The sequence below is a fragment of the Littorina saxatilis genome, linkage group LG15, assembly GCF_037325665.1.
Source record: "Littorina saxatilis isolate snail1 linkage group LG15, US_GU_Lsax_2.0, whole genome shotgun sequence".
In the NCBI taxonomy this organism is placed as follows: Eukaryota; Metazoa; Mollusca; class Gastropoda; order Littorinimorpha; family Littorinidae; genus Littorina; species Littorina saxatilis.
In genome coordinates this window covers 35,716,034-35,735,034 of record NC_090259.1, presented here as the reverse complement: position 1 = coordinate 35,735,034, position 19,001 = coordinate 35,716,034, and the positions used below count along the sequence as shown (strand labels likewise).

The 19,001-nt window shown below is 41.0% G+C and overlaps 1 protein-coding gene across 3 annotated transcripts in view; it reads left to right on the top strand.

Annotated features, from left to right (window-relative positions):
• Nucleotides 1-18,304, top strand: part of LOC138949161 (G-protein-signaling modulator 2-like) — a 165,386-nt gene extending 147,082 nt beyond the window's left edge. For all 3 annotated transcript variants that reach the window (XM_070320930.1, XM_070320928.1, XM_070320929.1), the window contains 2 exons: nucleotides 2,646-2,839; nucleotides 16,656-18,304. In XM_070320930.1, the coding sequence (XP_070177031.1) occupies nucleotides 2,646-2,839; nucleotides 16,656-16,841 (380 nt within the window). In that variant the 3' untranslated portion in view covers nucleotides 16,842-18,304. The remainder of the gene's footprint in view (nucleotides 1-2,645; nucleotides 2,840-16,655) is intronic.
• The last annotated feature ends 697 nt before the right edge of the window (nucleotides 18,305-19,001 follow it).

The window sequence follows — 19,001 nt, the reverse complement described above, 5'->3', positions numbered from 1 at the left end:
TCATCTCTCCAGGGCAAACACGTGTTAGTCCACACAGACAACACGACAGTTGCAGCTTACCTAAACAAGCAGGGAGGCACGGGATCTCTTACCCTGTCCAACAGGGCGTGTGAGATCATTTTTTGGGCTTTTCAACAGAGGTTTTTGCGATCTCAGCAAAATATCTGCTAGGCCGTTTGAATGTGCTGGCCTACTCTCTCAGTCGATCGTCACAAGTCCTACACACAGAATGGACGATCTCCCATCAGGCGCTTCGGCGCCTCTGGGCGCAGATAGAGGAACCGTGCATAGATCTGTTTGCCACACGCTTCTCTCGGCGTCTTCCAATGTTTGTGTCTCCGTTTCGGGCCCGGGGGCATGGCAAATCAACACCATGGAACTAGAGTGGACAGGGATGAAAGCTTTCGCTTTCCCTCCCTTTACTATACTCGGCAGAGTTTTTGGATCCAGTGGTGTGGGATATTTGGGGTTAATCCCCTATCTTCCCGTTTCTTTGGAGGTGGCCAATCATCTTGCGTGGTTGTCATCTCAGGGCCTTTTCTGCGTCGTCTCTTAGACGTCTTGTTATTTCAGTCACACTCTTTACAGCTTGGACACTCCATGATTTTGGGAGGCGTCATAGCTAGCGTGATAGAGGGTTCTGCCCTCGGTTCAGCTGTCACTAGAACTTCAGTCCCAGCTTGGGATTTTTTTCCTCGTTTTCGAGTTCCTTTGGTTTAAGAACCTTAGAACCATTGCGAGATGCAAGTCTTCCAATTTAACAAGGAAAGCTCTCATGCTCATTTTGCTCGCTTCCTTGCGAAGGGGCAGCGAAGTCCATGCTTTTTCGGGTCTCGCGCTAGATATCACTTTTGAAAGAGATAGCTCTGTTACTCTGCGTTTTTGTTTATCGTTTATCACGAAATCAAAAACCAGATCAGCCGTCTCTGGTCATTTCTATTCAGCCACTTTAGCTCTATTCTGCCACTTGGTGACACAGATATTGCCCGGTTCGAGTACTTCGAACATACTTGTCTCGCACGGCTCCTATTAGAGTGCCAGACCTAAAACTTATGTTCATTTCGTTAAACACGGAAAGAAGCAAAGATATTGCAAAAACAACGCTGGCTTTCACACTCATTAAACAAGTTTAGAAGTGGTGGCAGTCATATGGGGGGGGGGGGGGGGGGGGTGCAGCCACGGTTGCAGCAGGCCGGATTCTTACCAGAAATTAAAGTGAGTTTCCCGCCACCTTAAGTAGCAATCTGCTATATATGTGAGTTGGCGTAAGAATATGTTATTTAATCGAATTTCAAAAATAAATTTTCATTTAATTAATATACTTACCCAACTCACATAGTAAATACCCTCCCTACCTACCCTGCAAACGTTATTAATGGTTTGAAGGTGGTGTTTTCAGTGGGGAATGATTATACCGGTAGTATGTCCCGCGCATGTGCGGGCTACCGGTAAGGGGAGGTAACTACCATTACCTTGTCAACAAGACTTTGTTTTGTTTTGGGAGTTACCTCCCCCTGTTACCAGGGTCTGTACTTCAATGTCTAAGCATCAAACTGAAGTTAATTGCTATATATGTGAATTGGGTAAATATATTAATTAAATGAAAATTTATTTTTGAAATTTTCAATTTTAAACAGATCAAGACATTCATTATTCTCCGAAACAGCATTATGTTGGTGAAAAAAGCTAATAACATTTATGCATCGATCTATTTTACTTAGAATTTATATAGAATTTTTTTTTTATGTTTGAACGCAAACAAAATGCACTCTTGTAGTTTGAGACAACCGCCTAAATACATGTATGAGTTTTTTTACTTTTTAAAATTTTTTTAATTTTATTTGCCAAGCTCATCATTGTGGGGCTTTTAATCAATAACATGCATCCGTCTACAATGTATCATCATTCATCCTTCAACATGTATAATAAATATGTAAACGGCAAGTATACAAGACATATATAAACAACATTAGGACATAACAGACAGACGGACATATAACATACCGTTCGCCTACAAGTAAGGCCGGAGCATAACATAACATGCAGATTACAATACTGATAAAAAGAAAGAGAGTGTGGGGGGGGGGTAATGATGGTGGTGGTATCATTTATAATGTATACTCTTAGATAATAATACTTCTTTTTGAAGTTCCACCCAACAATAATCAAAAGTCACTAAAATACAAGACATCCCTTCACCCATAAGATTGGACAGGGTGACAGACAATAGACAGAGGATAAGACAATCAGACAGACATAAGACACACTCTTGCCTAAAATCTTTTAAAAACCTACAATTTTAAACTGTGGAAAAAGTTATGCTGAAATGGATGAGTTTTAGTCTGCCTCTGAAGTCACATGTCTCAAAGAAGGGAAATCTAATGTTGAATCGATACATAGAATGTTAAATGTCAGTCAGGCATAGAGATGATGGCTGTTATTTTGCTCAAGGTAAGAAACACAAACTGCCCTGAAGACACAAAAGCCACACTGAGAGCCAGAGAAAGACGGATGAAACTGAGAAGCTTATTTCATGGAGTTGTTGATGGAATACAGGAAATGAATAAACATTACCAAGACCAGTGTGGCCTTTCTTCCTCTTAAAATGGCTGTGTTTTATTGATTGTGTGTACACACGTTGACAGTTGGATCACCAGCACGGGAGGAGCTGATGGACATGGTGGCTGGTTTTCAAGTGTCGCGCATGAACGACCAGCGCGCCTCACTGCCAACCTTCCCCGGCCTCAACTCTGGGGACGTCATCAACCAGCTGCTGACCAACTCGGCAGACAAGGAGGTCCCTGACGACAGCTTCTTTGAGATGCTCATGCGATGCCAGGTACACTTTACTATCATGATTCTCAGGATCTGCAATCTGCTGTCGAAAGCAAAAGAGACTTTGTTTTGATGCAGCCCTTCAGTTGACCCAAAGCAACAGTGAACGTTCATTCTCCATCTCCTTCTTCTGCTTTCATTGCTGAAGTTTTTTTGTTTATGTTTGATTTGCCAGAAGTAACTCCGTACTTTTAGAACAAAAATTGCTCTGCGCACTCTGCCAATGTAAGAAAATAATAATTTGAAAATGATTTGATTTTTGACATGATGCAAAGGCATGATCAAGATGGATCCAAATTTCAGTTTCTTTGGGCCAGTTACTGAGAGGATCAGAACATCCGAAATACCTGACTAGTTGTAAACAGACTCTAGGGTGTAAGACTTGGGTAATCTTGAACTTTGGCGTGTTAAATTCATAGCTCAGAATCCAGTGACATTCTTTACTTATTTTTGATACAAGTCCATGTAAGCAAACCAAAGAACATTTGTCGTGAAATTAATTGACGGATTGAGCTCCAAACTTAAGCATAATTAATAAATTTGGTTGTTCAATCGACAAAAATGCACCGAAAATGGCGTACGTTGTCAACCATGGGACATCATTTACACGAAAGAGTTATACGGATAATTCCTTCTTTGACCCATGTAAACGAAATGCATTCGTACAGTTCATCGGAGTTCAGTCCGTAACTTCAAAGGGATCTAAAATGACTTGTTATGATTACAAGTGCAGGTTCTACAAATTTGGAGACTTAAATGCCTCTGAATTATGAGCTATGAATTTAACACGCTAAAGTTCAAGATTACCAAGATTTGTGTCATTCAGTTTCGCTATCTCAATGTGGTCTTTGCAGATTACAGTACGCAAGCATCTATCAAAATGCAATTCAGTTATGTTCTCGCATAAAATGTTGCACGTAGGACTTTAGCAATTTTAAGAATTATTTTTTGTATTGATGTAGTTGCCTCCCTTGCGGTAATGAAAAGCACTGGCCACTGAAAAACGAGTCGTGGTTGTTCCCCTTGTTCTCATTTATGTACCTGGCACTGGGTGTGCATGTCTTTTGCTTTTTTGAAAGGTTCAAAGATTTTGATTTTTAGGTAAATCACTCCGGTACATTACCATTTTTCAAATAGAGTAATTTTTCTTGATAACATATTGATTAGCCATATAAACACTGCTAGATTTCATATCAAAACTTCCCTTTACCAAGCCTTTTGCACTCCTGTGTATGACACGCCATTCTCTCACAACTTGAAAACAGCCATTTGCATTTGAAAATACGAAATATGAAAATATTTCTCATGATAAAAAGCCATATAGCTGGTGTGAGGCCTTGCTGTTTATGAGTAACCATTATGAAGTCTGAATTAGCAGACAAGCTGCTAGAACCAAAACAAAACAAAAACACTTCAGCTGGACATCTGTACTGTACCAGTACCGTACTGCGAGGTTACCCATATGGAAATTCGGGCTTCCTTGTCACTGGGTATGGTGCTACCCATTTTGTTCTGTGTGTGTGTGTGTGTGTGTGTGTGTGTGTGTGTGTGTGTGTGTGTGTGTATTCATGTTTCAAAGCCCTGAAACTTTTGCTGTGAACTGGGGATCTTTATCTTGCGCATGCGTGCAAATGGGGGTGTTCGAACACCGAGGAGAGTCTGCTTAAAGTTGACTCTGGGAAATAAATCACTTGCCAAATTGAGGGACAAACCCACGGCGATAGCGACAACTGGTTTAAAGCCAGCGCCGCTACCGACTGAGCTACGCCCATCCTTGATAGGTAACCGGGTTATGAAGAAACTTTAAGGTAAAACCTCTCTGTCAGCGAGACTGTTGCTGTTGAGACACCTCGCACGTTTGCATATCATTTTTTTTTTATCTGTTGTTGGACTGCAGCTCTCAGTGTCCAAGGCTAACATATGATGGATGTTGAAAACGTTGTACAGCAGACTTCCACTAACTCGCGGTCTTTGGGGTCCAAAGATTTTTGATCGCGATATATCTGATTCGCGATGCAGTTTGGGGTCCAATTAAAGGGAAGAAACCGCATTCTCTTCTGAGTCAGAAAAACGCGGTTATTTCCCTTGTTGGTCACAAAAAGCCTGTGAGCGTCACATTGGCGTGTGTGCGTTTGCCGTGTGAGTGCATGTGTGTGTGCGTGCATGTGTGTATGTGCGTGCGTGTGTGCGCGTGCGCATGCACGCCTGGCATGTGGTTGTGCTACAATGTTCATGTATATGTGTTACTGCGTTTCTCGCAAGTGTGACACTTCTGTTGGCAACTAAGTTCTCAAAAGATTAACTGCGATGACACGTTTTCTTTTATCAGCAGATGACAATTTCTTTTCTTTTTTTCTCCGACTCATACGTCGTCACAAACTTACCAGTTAATCAGACACAGACAGACAGACACAGACGTACACTGTACGCGTATAGCGACTCACTGCTGCACACACACACACTAACTGACAATGAACAGAACGCAAGCCATGGTGAATTACCACATTATTTTATTTCGTTTGGAAACGCGCACTTGTTACTTTATCAACACGCACGCACACACACACACACACACACACACACACACACACACACACACACACACACACACACACACACACACACACACACACACACTGTCTCTGACACACACACACTTTATCACACAGTCTTTTCTGCGCTTACGTGCCCGTTGTATGGTTGGTTGGGATCATGGTGGGGGGGGGACATTGTAGCTCTAGCTTTCTCTCGTTTGCAATCGTGTAATGAATACATGTTGGGTTTAGCACTGGTCTTATAGTGACAACATACTATTTGACACCAACGATAGTTAGATCAGAATGAATGGTGGATCAAAATCATTGGTTAATGTTTACGTTTTTAGATGTGTCAGTTACATGGATAAGCTTTTTACATTTAGTCAAGTTTTGACTAAATGTTTTAACATAGAGGGGGAATCGAGACGAGGGTCGTGGTGTATGTGTGTGGGTGTGTGTGTGCGTCTGTCTGTGCGTGTGTGTGTGTAGAGTGATTCAGAGTAAACTACTGGACCGATCTTTATGAAATTTTACATGAGAGTTCCTGGGTATGATATCCCCAGACATTTTTTTATTTTTTTCGATAAATGTCTTTTATGATGTCGTATCCGGCTTTTTGTAAAAGTTGAGGCGGCACTGTCACACCTTCATTTTTCAATCAAATTGATTGAAATTTTGGCCCAGCAATCTTCGACGAAGGCCGGACTTCGGTATTGCATTTCAGCATGGAGGCTTAAAAATTAATTAATGACTTTTGATCATTAAAAATCTGAACATTGTAATTAAAATTATTTTTTTCTAAAACGATCCAAAATTACTTTTATTTTATTCTTTATCATGTTCTGATTCCAAAAACATATAAATATGTTATATTCGGATTAAAAACAAGCTCTGAAAATTAAAAATATAAAAATTATGATTAAAATTAAATTTGCGAAATCGTTTTAAAAACAATTTCATCTTATTCCTTGTCGGTTCCTGATTCAAAAAACATATAGATATGATATGTTTGGATTAAAAACACGCTCAGAAAGTTAAAACGAAGAGAGGTACAGTAAAGCGTGCTATGCAGCACAGCGTAACCGCTACCGCGCTAAACAGGCTCATCACTTTCACTGCCTTTTGCACTAGCGGCGGACTACGGTCATTGTGAAAAAATGCAGTGCGTTCAGTTTCATTCTGTGAGTTCCACATGTAGTAATTTCGCCTTACGCGACTTGTTTTGTTTTGTTTTGCTTTGTGTGAGTCTGAGTTGACACGCGTTTTGTCTTTGGCAGAAAGCATGTAGATTTCTTCTTTGATTGTTTGCTTTTTCTGCCACCTGCTATAACGCAAGAAGCTGAAGCACTTCATGGCGCCTGTAGAAAATCCGGGGCGTCTAGCTGAGATCGCGATTAGCGGGACTCGAGTGTTAAATTGCATGCCTGACTAGATTGCAGAAGACTGAAGCGCAGTTTAAGCACTTGATTGGCGCCTGTGGCCACCCGGACCGTCTAGCAGAGATCGCAATTAGCTGGACTCGAGTGTTCATACTGACTGGTCAGACACTTAACCTCTTTAGGCACGTGGCCAATTTGACGATACCGATCGTGGCATGAAAGTTCTTGACTGAGTGGGGCACGTGCGCGTGAAAGGTTTGTTTTTCTTTTGCTCGCAGGTCTCGATCAACCCGTAATGTACACAACCTGAAAACACACACACACGTAGAACACTATTTGGAGAGACTGAGGGAGAGAAAGAGAGAGAGACTGATAACATGAAATGACAATTTACTGCATGATCAGAGGTGGGACTTTTCCGCGGATTTCCGCGGACACAACTTACGAATTCCGCTGGAGTAATCTATTTTTCCGCGTCCAATTTCATCACAGTATCTATAACTTGTTGACTGAATGATATGGAGAGAAGTGAAGATGGAACAGAACACTGGAGGCTTGAGAGTTAAATTGTGCTGTCTGAAAACTCCTGATAACTAAGAGTCATGTTGAGCTTCAATGCATTGGGGCGTCACTTTGATCATACTATTGCCAGTATTGGATTATGGATACATGGTTCATTACATAAATATGCACCATTACAATGTTACCATTGTTGTGTGAAATTGTTTTTTATGTTTGGTTGGGATTTTTTTGGGGGGTGGGGGGGGTGAGGAGAATGTCTTTTTTACCTGATCCAAACGAGTTGAATTTTAGTCTCAAAATGCACCAGATTGCACAGATTTTAAGTTACCATTAAAAAAAAAAAAAACTAGAATGAAGGGATTTCCTCTTTTTTCATCACAAGAGTCCCACCCCAGATGATGAAAGCCCATCGAACCCAGAGAGAGATAGCGTGGTTAAGATAGAAAAAAATGTCATGATCTGTACTATACTTTTTTTACTATACTTTATGTGACTAATTTTGTAAAAAGGTCGGTCCTGTTTTTTTCGGGGTCCAAGAGGTCTCCGCGATATAGCCGAATTTGCAATTTAGTGGACCGCGAGTTAGTGGAAGTCTGCTGTAGTTGTTTGACATTGGGAGGCTCTCAGTCACTGAGGCTGTGGTTGTTGTGGTAGTCATAGTGGTTTTAGCTGTTGAGTGTTTCTGCTTAGTGGTGTACGTCGCTGGGGCTGTTGTTGCTGTCGTCACTGCTGGTTAATGCATCATGCACTGATGGTATCAAAGTTGTTTAATTTCCTTTCTTTGGTAGTGGTTGTGGATGTAATTTTATTTCATTTTTAGTCATCATGCAGTTGTTATTGCGGCTGTTGATGTTTTTGTCATTATTTCTGTTCTTTCATCATTGGTGTTCTTATTTGGGCAGCTCTTAGTGTAAGTAAGACTGTAAGTTTAGTAGTGGTGGTAGTTGCATCTCTTGATGATGGTCTTCACTGTTTTCGATTAAGGTAGCTCTCAATAGCTAATTCACATTATTCGAGGCAAAAACTTCATTTGAAAGTAGCAATGGTCTGCTAACCAGAAAGCGCTTTACCGACAAAAATACAAGTCCATGAACCAAAGTGCCCCCCCTACAAACAACAACAACAGCACAAACAAACAGAAGAAAAAAAATCAACAATTCAAAAATAAAGAAAACCACATCGAGTAGCAAGGTAACTAAAGTGAGGATAACAAGGGAAACAACTGCAACTCGTTTTTCAATGGCTAGTGCTTTTTATTTCTGCAAGGGAGGCAACTACATTAATACAAAATTAATTCTTTAAAATAAATCGCTAAAGGCGTACTTGCAGCTTTTCAGGCGAGAACATTGTTGAATTGCACTCCGACAGTGCTTTAGTACAATAATCTGCAAAGACCACATTGTAGGGTTGTTGAGATAGCGAGATTCATTTCCTAAGCTTCTATGAAGCAAGACCTTGCAGTCCAGTAACGCAGGCTTGATCTGGGATCGAGTCATTAAAACGAGCTGTGTCAGTGCTGCATAACACAACATTGATCACGTCTTTTCCTTTGATGCCTGCTATACCTCTCTTGCACACATTGAATATAGGCTGAGAGAACCTCTTCAGGAGCCCAAAGTGTTTCATGTAGCCGGTTAATGTTTCAGATGGTTTTGGATTTGTCAGGCATGAAAACAGTTGACTTAAAAAATCTGAGGGAAAAAAGGCGGGGATGCGGGGAGTAGGCACAGTAAGGTCCAGGGGCAACACTCCTGTCAGGGAGCAAAGCTTTCACAAGCTGAAAGGGATGTTACATTTTCAGAACCTTAAATTAAGTTAAAATGGACACTTAACTGTACTTCTGTAAATGTGACCTTGAGTCCCTGGCACGAGGGAAGAGTTGTGAATAATGCATTCCAATCCTAAAAATTAAAGTTCAAGTTCAAGTTTTATTAGTCCATAACCCATAAATACAATCAATACAATCATGATATATGCTAATAGAGTAAATAAACAAGTCGCGTACGGCGAAATTACAACATTTAGTCAAGCTGTCGAACTAACAGAATGAAACTGAACTCACTGCATTTTTACAGCAAGAGCGTATACTCGTAGCATCGTCAGTCCACCGCTCGATGCACAGGCAGTGAAATTGACAAGAAGAGCGGGGTAGTAGTTGCGCTGAGAAGGATAGCACGCTTTTCTTTATCTCTATTCTTTTTAACTTTCTGAGCGTGTTTTTAATCCAAACATATCACATCTATATGTTTTTGGAATCAGGAACCCACAAGGAATAAGATGAAATTGTTTTTAAATCAATTTCGGAAATTTTATTTTAATAATAATTTTTATATTTTAAATTTTCAGAGCTTGTTTTTAATCCAAATATAACATATTTATATGTTTTTGGAATCAGAAAATGATGAAGAATAAGATAAACGTAAATTTGGATCGTTTTAAAAAAAAATTTTTTTTTTTTTACAATTTTCAGATTTTTAATGACCAAAGTCATTAATTAATTTTTAAGCCACCAAGCTGAAATGCAATACCGAAGTCCGGCCTTCGTCGAAGATTGCTGGGCCAAAATTTCAATCAATTTGATTGAAAAATGAGGGTGTGACAGTGCCGCCTCAACTTTTACAAAAAGCCGGATATGACGTCATCAAAGGTATTTATCGAAAAAAAGAAAAAAACGTCCGGGGATATCATTCCCAGGAACTGTCATGTCAAATTTCATAAAGATCGGTCCAGTAGTTTGGTCTGAATCGCTCTACACACACACACAGACACACTCACACACACACACACATACACCACAACCCTCGTCTCGATTCCCCCCTCTACGTTAAAACTTGACTAAATGTAAAAAATTATGAAAAACTGTTACAAATTCTATTAATAAAGTCCAAAATATTCTTTAGCAATTTCTTTTTCTTAGTAGCAAACAACTTTTTAAATTTAAGTGCATTAGGTTTTTTCCAATAGTAAGGTGGTAACAACTCAGCTCTTTCTTCTTTGAAAAAATCACAGACAAATAAATAATGGAATTCATCACCTGTCTTGTGATACACATTTGGTGCAAGTTCTTTCTGACCTCGGGATGTTAAGATAACGTTCTTTCTGTACAGGCAAATTGTTGTTTAATGTTCTAAACTTCATCATTGAAACACATTGCTGATATGGCAGGTGTGTGACATAGTCTTCACATGCAAAAATATCTTTAAACATTCGATAATTCCAAAACATATTTTTTGTTCCAATATCTGTAAACCATTTATGGATATATACTGGTCATACAAGCTTCTTTTTACTTTCTTTTTAAACCATGCGCTTGAGTATTGAACATTTTCTTGAAAAGTCCAAAGGCCAGAGAGACAAATTTCATTTAAGTTTTTTTCAATAAAACATAAATAATTAGATTCAATCATCTTGTTGATATACAATTTATAAGTAAAGCAATACACAATACTTGAAAATTTATTTTTATGAATAGGACTAATCAGTTTATACCAATAGCAAAGCATTCTACATTTTATATTAACTTCTAGTGGATATCTTCCAAGTTCACCAAATATCATAGCATTTGGAGTTGATTTTTTTAGTTTGAAAACCATTTTATAAAAACGCAATTGAAGTTTAGTAGCAAGTTCACAGGAACCAAAACTTCACATCCGTACAGTAAAATTGGAGCAATCATTTTATCGAACAGGTCAACTTGTATGTCCACAGGCAGTGACAATTGTCTACAAGTACGCAAAAGAACGAACATTGCCCTTGAGGCACGATCATATAGATTCTTCTGTGCGACTGAAAATTTATTATTATAATTAGTCTTAAGGCCCAAGTACATTACATCAAACACTACTTCGATTAAATTGCCATTATACGTAAACAATGGTTTATTTCTAATTTTACCTCTGAAAAAAACTATAACTTTCGTTTTGTTTACATTAATATTTAGACGCCATTTTAAACATTCTTGCAGGTTTTTTTCAGACTCTGAGCAGATCACAGTATCATCCGCATACAGTAATAAAAACATTTGAAACAAAGCATTTACATCAGTATCATCCATTCCAACCACAATAGCCTCTCTTGACATAGATTGTAAACCATTACTGTTTTCCAACAGAAAAGGCTTTAGATCATTTAAAAATAGAGCAAAAAACAGCGGTGACAAGTTTTCCCCTTGTCTAACTCCACACAAACTGGGAAAATATCCAGAACACTCACTATTAACTTCAATGCAAGACTTGGCATTTTCATACAAATTTCTTACAGTTTTTAAAAACTTCCCATTAACATCAGAACTAACTAATTTCTCCCATAAAAATGCACGGCGAACTTTATCAAACGCTTTTTCATAGTCTACAAATGCACAAAATAGTCGCTTCTTTTTGTTGAGAACATTTTTTTGAAAAGGCAAAATGCAGAGATGGAGAACCATTGAATAGGCTGACAAATGTCATTTGGGTCCGGTGCTGTAGACGGTTTGATAACTTAATTACGAGAAATGTCATTTTAAAGCTTGAAAATTAGATATTTGCATCATATCTTTCCTCAGCAGTTTTCAGCTTTTTGAGCTCATTTTCACATCGCAATTCACGCAATCTTTTCTGCATGTTAACTTGAAAAGGAATGTTGTTTGGCGTCACAACACTTCTTTAAAACCTTCAAGAACTGTACCGTCTTTTGAGCACATCTGCTGAACCTTTTTCATGGTAGGGAAAAACGTATTTTTTACAAGTAAAATGACTATTTCTAAGAATGCTCACCTCAATTTAACTAAAAGGAGTTACCAGTTACTTACGAGGGCTAGACTGAGAAGAGTTCCTTGTTACCAGATCGTAAACAAGGTCGCTATAAACTCTAGATTTCCGTCAGTATGCCATTAAGGGAGTAGTCTCCCCCTTGTCCAGTAGTACCTCTCCGCGCAATTACTAATGCCCAGACTAGCCAGTTTCAATTCGAAGCTACTTAAGTCAATAGCTGGGTTGGCAGGAGGGTCTCTGGTTAAATTGAGGTGAGTATTCTTAGAAATAGTCATTTTACTTGTTAAAAATACGTATTTCTTTCGAATACATCACCTCAATTAAACTAATAGGAGAGTAGATAACAGGATGGAGACTTGACTTGCCACCGGTAAATCTAGTGTCTACTCACCCGACTCGGTCCATTTGTCCGGAATCCCCCCTGTAATATCAGGGGAAGAAAAGGATGGATCTTTGAACTGAGAAGCAAGAATCGCTGAGTCTGGTGAGTTGCATGTTGCATTGTTGCCACTGAGTCAACTTGCTCCAGAGAGGGACGATCGACAGAAAGTCCCAATTGCCAAATGTAGAGCTGGATCTCTACTTGGAGGTTGTTACTATTCCTGTAATCGCTTTGTCTATCAACATTGGGTTGCGGTTATGACTGCCATTTAGCGGCTTAGGGCAACCAAACTCCAAAGCAATGTTAAGTTCTGTCAGCGGATCAGGTGCCCAACCGAAAAGGATGAGGAATGGTTTGTGGGGCATCCGGAGGTTGCGATTCCTCGAATGCGTGATAAGTTTCAGGGAGGAGCATCGCTATGACTGGAGTTCTCAGAGATCCTGTAGCTTTCTGGCCTGAGGAAGGCCTGATGATGCCAGCTGTTGGAAGCCTTCTCTGGCTATGAATTTGTGCTAGCAGCAGGATTGAATATCCTTTCTGACCATATCCTCTCTGAATGTAGATGGCAGGCTCATATACCAGTGTACATTCAGGCTGACTTAGCTGCCCCTCCAGAGTGACAGGAAGTAAGCGCCAGTGTGCAGAGCTGAAATCCTGTCAGCAATGTTCTTGTGTGTGCCTAAACGCCTGTAGGTGCCAGGACTAATGTTCTATAGGCATACCCTTTAATGGTTATGGGTGTCAGGTGTTTGCCCTAGAACAGCCAGTGAAATCAGCCAGCTGTATTGCCTAAGGGGAAAACATGCCTCTTACTCACAATTTCCTACACTTAATGTAAAGTGAGGGGGAATATGTTGTAGTGGTTCTCTCTACTACTACTCTGCTTCTGAGAGGATAACAGCACACCGATTTAAACTTGAGGTTTGTGGGTCCTGATGGAGCTTGTGGACTTCGACTATGGAATACCAGACCCCCTACCAACTCTCAAATGCTTATAAGGCCCAGGGGGAAGCATGAGGGCACATCCATGATCAGTCTAAACTGATGAAGTCTACTGCCAACGCCAAGGGGTCCAGAGCTGGGGAGGCCAAGATCTGCCTTGTGTTCCCAACTTATGGTAATAGGTCTACCTGTGGAGTCCCAGTGACTTTGAGGCCTCTCTGAATACTTATTGGTGGAGTGACAACTCTTGTCCAACTCATGAGGGTGTCTGGCATGCTACTCACTGAGATCCATCTTGTGATCTCAGCAGGACTTCTGACTAGATCAGACAGGCCACTGTTTGGCTGTGGTGATCTGTATGCAGATTACAGGTGCCATCTTGGAACTGCTCGGGCGGCTCCCAGATGTGAACGTTGTAGCCTCTTTCCAGTGGCTCTCCATTCTTCTTCTTGTCGTTCGCTGACTGTCGACATTTCATTTTGCGATTTGCGTGGATCTGTGATTGGTTAAGGTGCGCCTGTTGGCCCAGATCCTCCGACTTTAGCCCTTAGGTTTCTTTCAGGGTTACCCCGCCCTTAGTTCCTGGCTCAAAAACCTAACCCTGGGAACACATGGGGGATTTCTTACCGGGGGTCCCACCCCGGGGCTAGAGCTTTTAATGCGGCTCTTACTCGCATGGTGTAATCGTCATCAGACACGCAGGGCATTTATAGTGTAGTCAGTGCCATCTGCCACCCCACCCCGTCCTGGTAGAGGCACCGCTAGTTGGTCCGGGACTGCTTATTCTATATTCGCAGCTGGCCCCCATATCTGGGGGCCGTTCCCCTATCCGCCACCTGGGGACCCGCCGGGTTGAGGATAGTCGCCCCCCTACTGAATTGGAAGTAGTCTGTTCCCGGGCTCTCCATTCAAGGTGATGAAGATCAACTAAGGGGCTCTGGGCGTTCTTCCTCACACTTCCAGACTTCTGTGTAGCCAGGCACTGCCGTATGTAGTCAGGCATAAAGTGTTTGGTCTTGTTCCATGAGTGTTCACCAGCCAGTCAGGTGGTAGACTGGAAGGGGGGGGGGGGGTCTGTCCTTCTGGCACTGATGCATTGCTATAGGTCTAGGTTTGCAGCACTGAACGCTGGTAGTCAAGATACCTGAAGCCGCCATCATAATGGGGATCCCTGACAATGTTAGCGGCGGGAGGGGCCCAGGCCTGTCAACAGCTGTGTTTCTGGGTCACGTCAAGGGAGAGGTTCCAGGGCGAGGCTGCAGCTACCCCAAGGAGATCCTCTTCATGCTTGGCCCAGTGGACGTCTCATCTGACAGCTGGAGGGGTCTGTCTGAGCTGTTGGAACGATCCTTGGTGATGTCAGGGCGAAAGGGAAGCCTGTCTCTTCCTGTGCTTTCTAAAGGTATCGCCTCAGAGTGCCTGATATTGTGGGCTGTGGTTCTGCCTGAGGACCAGGAATAAGTAGAGGCGTGAAAACAGTAGAGGAAGTTCCCCTGCCTTGCTTGAGGGAATAGCCCCTGAAATCTGCTAGTGTTATTCAGAGCCTTGCTCTTGGCTCGATCTTGGATGAAATAAAAGCTCAGCTGAGTGTAATACTCATGTGTTACGTAACAATCAAGTTTATTTATGTCACTAAGGCATGGTTTCAACTGTATATTACTCATAATATGCCATTCAAAGAGTAATGTACACTAAATTGTGGTGCACTAGAACAGAACAGAAGTATATGTGTGCAGTGATTGAAGGTGACTGGCTGAAGTTCCTGTGAAGGAAGTCTTGTTGGACGGAGAAAGTCTTTACATGTCTAGTTGCCCGTAGCAAGAATTTGAAACTGGCTCGCGGAGAGGTACTACCTGACAAGGGGGAGACTATTCCCTTAATGGTATACAGTAAAACCTGTCAAATAAGGACACCCTTGGGACCAGACAAAAGTGTCCTTATTCTGCAGGTGTCCTTATTAGACAGGTGCAAGTAAACGCGACAAAGTCAAGTTGAGAGAGAGAGAGAGTACTGCACATGTACATGTACATTTATAAGAAAAACAGAAGCTGTTTAGATTAAATAGAGAAACATTTAATATTGACTGTTGTAAAACAAGTTTAAAAACTTGTGATAATGCATGTTTCAGCTACTAGGTACTGCCCTGCCTTTGATCTGGCCGCACACACAGATTTCCACTCTGTTAAACTCGGTCACCGACCGGTCACTGACCCCGATGCAGGAAGTGTTTCCTCTCTCAGATATGACAGGGGAACCACCTCTCATGGCAAAAACTGGGTCATTGACCCCTGGGAAGAAGGTCGTGTCTTTTAACAAGGCCACCCAGCTATCACAATGCCTTTGATCTGGCCGCACACACTTATTATGGACCCAAAATACGTGTCCGCGTCCGTAATGCCGAGGTGGCCGTAACGTACAGGTGTTTTACAGTGTAAAGCAGTCCGTGCCGAGACTGACTGTCCGTATTCTGCGAGTGTCCGCTAAGTCCAGTGACCGTATTTGACAGTTTTCACTGTACTGATGGAAATCTAGAGTTTATAGTGACGTTGTTTACGATCTGGTAAGAAGGGACGCTTCTCATTCTAGCACTCGTAAGTAAGGTAACTCCTATTAATTAAATTGAGGTGATGTATTCGAAAGAAAAAGGAGATATCAGTGACTGCATTTAAACTTAGGGAAAATGCTGAAACTTTCATAGCTACTTCACAAACTTTGCTGAAGACAAGAAATCCAAGCAAACTCACTGAGGAAGTTTTCATGCATGTCTGAATGCCGTCGGAAATGTGGTTGACATTCTCTGTCTCCAATCGTTCTTCAACGCTTCTTTCAACTGTTTAACTTTTCTGCTCTGTTGAATTTGCGAAATAATCACATTTCAAGTCGTAAAGCGAAATGCAGCATCTCAACCAGGCATGCCCGTATTCAAATTTATGTAACAGGAAGTCAACATTTACTTGAATCAAACCATTTGTGAACGCTACGATTTGCTATTTATCCCGTTGCAGACAGATGGGTTATTTCCCTTGCCGACCCATACTCTTTTTTTCACGACTTTTCTGTGGAAAATGGTTAAAACTGAGGAATTGTACTAAGAAAAACTAGAAAGAAAGAAACGAGGAATTTCCTTGTAAAATAATAAGTTTTCATGCCTTGACTTGTGTCACCAGATTTTGTCTTTACTTACTTGTTTTTATGTGACTCATTAAGATGTTGAACTAGTAACAATGTTGTAAGAAGGCTGGAGACGCAGACATTTGTTAGAGTTGCAGACTGTGGCAGCAGTGTAAGGTTTGTGTTGTGGTTGCAGGCATCGAGGTTAGAAGACCAGCGCAGTGAGCTGCCCAAGGAGCTGCCCCACCCCACAGTGCCTGATGAAGACTTCTTCAGCCTCATCATGAAGGTGCAGTCCAGTCGCCTTGACTCCCAGCGCTCCCACCTACCCACCAAGTCCCAGCCCACCACGCCTGGCAAAAAGAAAAAGAAGGGGACATAACTACTTGGTGGCTGGACAGACCGTGTCAGTGTGTTGTAGTCCACTGTGCACTGCTTGTGTGCTCACCTTTCACAGGCCTGGACAATGTGCAAACTGTGCACAGAAAATAGTACTTAATTGACATGGTGTCAAACTGGTGAGCTCACCTCACTGCAAGGTCCCACATATATTGTACTATGCTAACCCATGTCTTGAAGGCACAGTGCGCCTCCCGTAAACCATCACAGATACTGTCAGGCTTTTACACACAGTACAAACACCCTTCCATTTGAACGCTCACCAAACGGGAACATCCTAGGTGCCCTACGTAAAGAGCGAGCAATTTTCAAAGAATTAATTTTGTGGATTGTGTCAGAGACAATCGGACCGTGGTGCGTTTTGGCGCTAGACCTAACTTTTAAAATCTAAATAATAAATTGACAGCTTGTTACACAAACATTCTTAAATCATAAAAGAATTCTTTTTTTTATCAAGACAAGATCAGTACAATTCGAAGTTTTGAAAGTTTGAAAAAAGAAACGCCCGGAAGCAGGGTCACGCAAGGTCGTGGTTTTCGTAGCAGACGACGGTTTATGTCTATCGCCAGTTCCTCTGAACAGTCAAAAGCCATCGCGAGAGTTCTTGTGAACCACAGCCGTTTGTTTCGTGCATAGTCAGAGGTACATAATAACGTGCTATTGCAGATAAGCTCACAGCGAGTCGCATTCAAATTACTAACTGACGACTGCATTGTGAAAAAGGGAAACTGGATCACACGGGTTCACGATGGCTCAGGGGTAAGATAAACCACGCAAAAATAAATTCTTTGAAAATTGCTCGCTCTTTACGGAGGGCACCAAGGATGTTCTCAAGCGGTGAGTGTTTAAATGAAAGGGTGTTTGTACTGTGTGTAAAAGCCTGACAGTATCTGTGATGGTTTACGGGAGGCTTACTGTGCCTTTAAGAGCCATGCTTCTGTGTCTGATGACAATTGTAGGCTTTTGTATCAAATGACATATGTAGCATGTGTTTAGTTGAGAATCCATTTGTGTTCTTATCCACTGGTACAAGATTCAGACAGTACTCAAGCTTTTAACATGTTGTTTATGAAAAGATGGGAGAAGTCATAGCATCGTTGAATTTGATCAAGTTAAGTAGGCTGCCTACTACCCTTTGAAACAAACAGACTTCGTGCATGTGGCTGTTTGTAACTGTGGACCTGTATCAAACAGAACATTTACAGTGAAAGGTATCAAAGTAAATGTGAGTAGACTATGGAGACATCACATTTCTTTCAGTTTCACTTTTGTATGTGTGTGTGGGCTGTGAGTGAGGAACTTATCTCTGTGCAGTATTCTGTTGATTGAACTGATGATTTTACTGCAATTTGTGTGCAATAATTTGTTACAGTCTCAGAACAGAGCTTCATGGTTTCCACCATTATTTGCTTTGGATCAAAGACTAATAAACAATAGGTGATGAAACCTTGTCTGCAATCTGGTTTAAACAATGTTTATTGATATTTTACATGTTCAAGAAATATACATTGACATAAGATGAAAACAACAACAAGCCTACGGCTTATAGTGGTGTCTTCAAACAAATTTACAAGAGGAACATGGCAGACAGTCAAGCCCTTACACAGTAAGCAAGAACAGTCAGTAAATTTAACACAAAATATCATCCAAATTTAAAAGAAAAAATCTGCGCAATTCTAAAAGAAAATTTTTGCCATGATGGACTAAATACATCAGTTATACTTGGTACAGGACCAAGCATATATTGTACCGTGTCTGAAAATATGCAGGAGTATTTTGTATTTTTGCGAAATTTTTTTAAAAGAATGTGGACATGAGTTTCTGACTTAGTTTCAGTTTCTTGTTTAAATGTTCACGCACTAACACACGGTAGGCTACTGGTGCTTGATTGGTTGTTTGTTTTATAAATGTCTTTAAGTGTTTAATGTACTTTGAATATGTTTCTTGCCTGTTTATGCAGTTCTGTAAAAGCACTTTTCCTGCCTTATACAACCTCTTGCTTACATTGTTGAGGATCTCTGATTTCCTGGTGTTTCACAATACAACATGCATTACATTTTTCTTTGATTTTAATGTTAGGGACTATGTTCTCTTGATTTTTATATAATATTTAATTTAATGCACTGTTGACTGTATTCTGAGA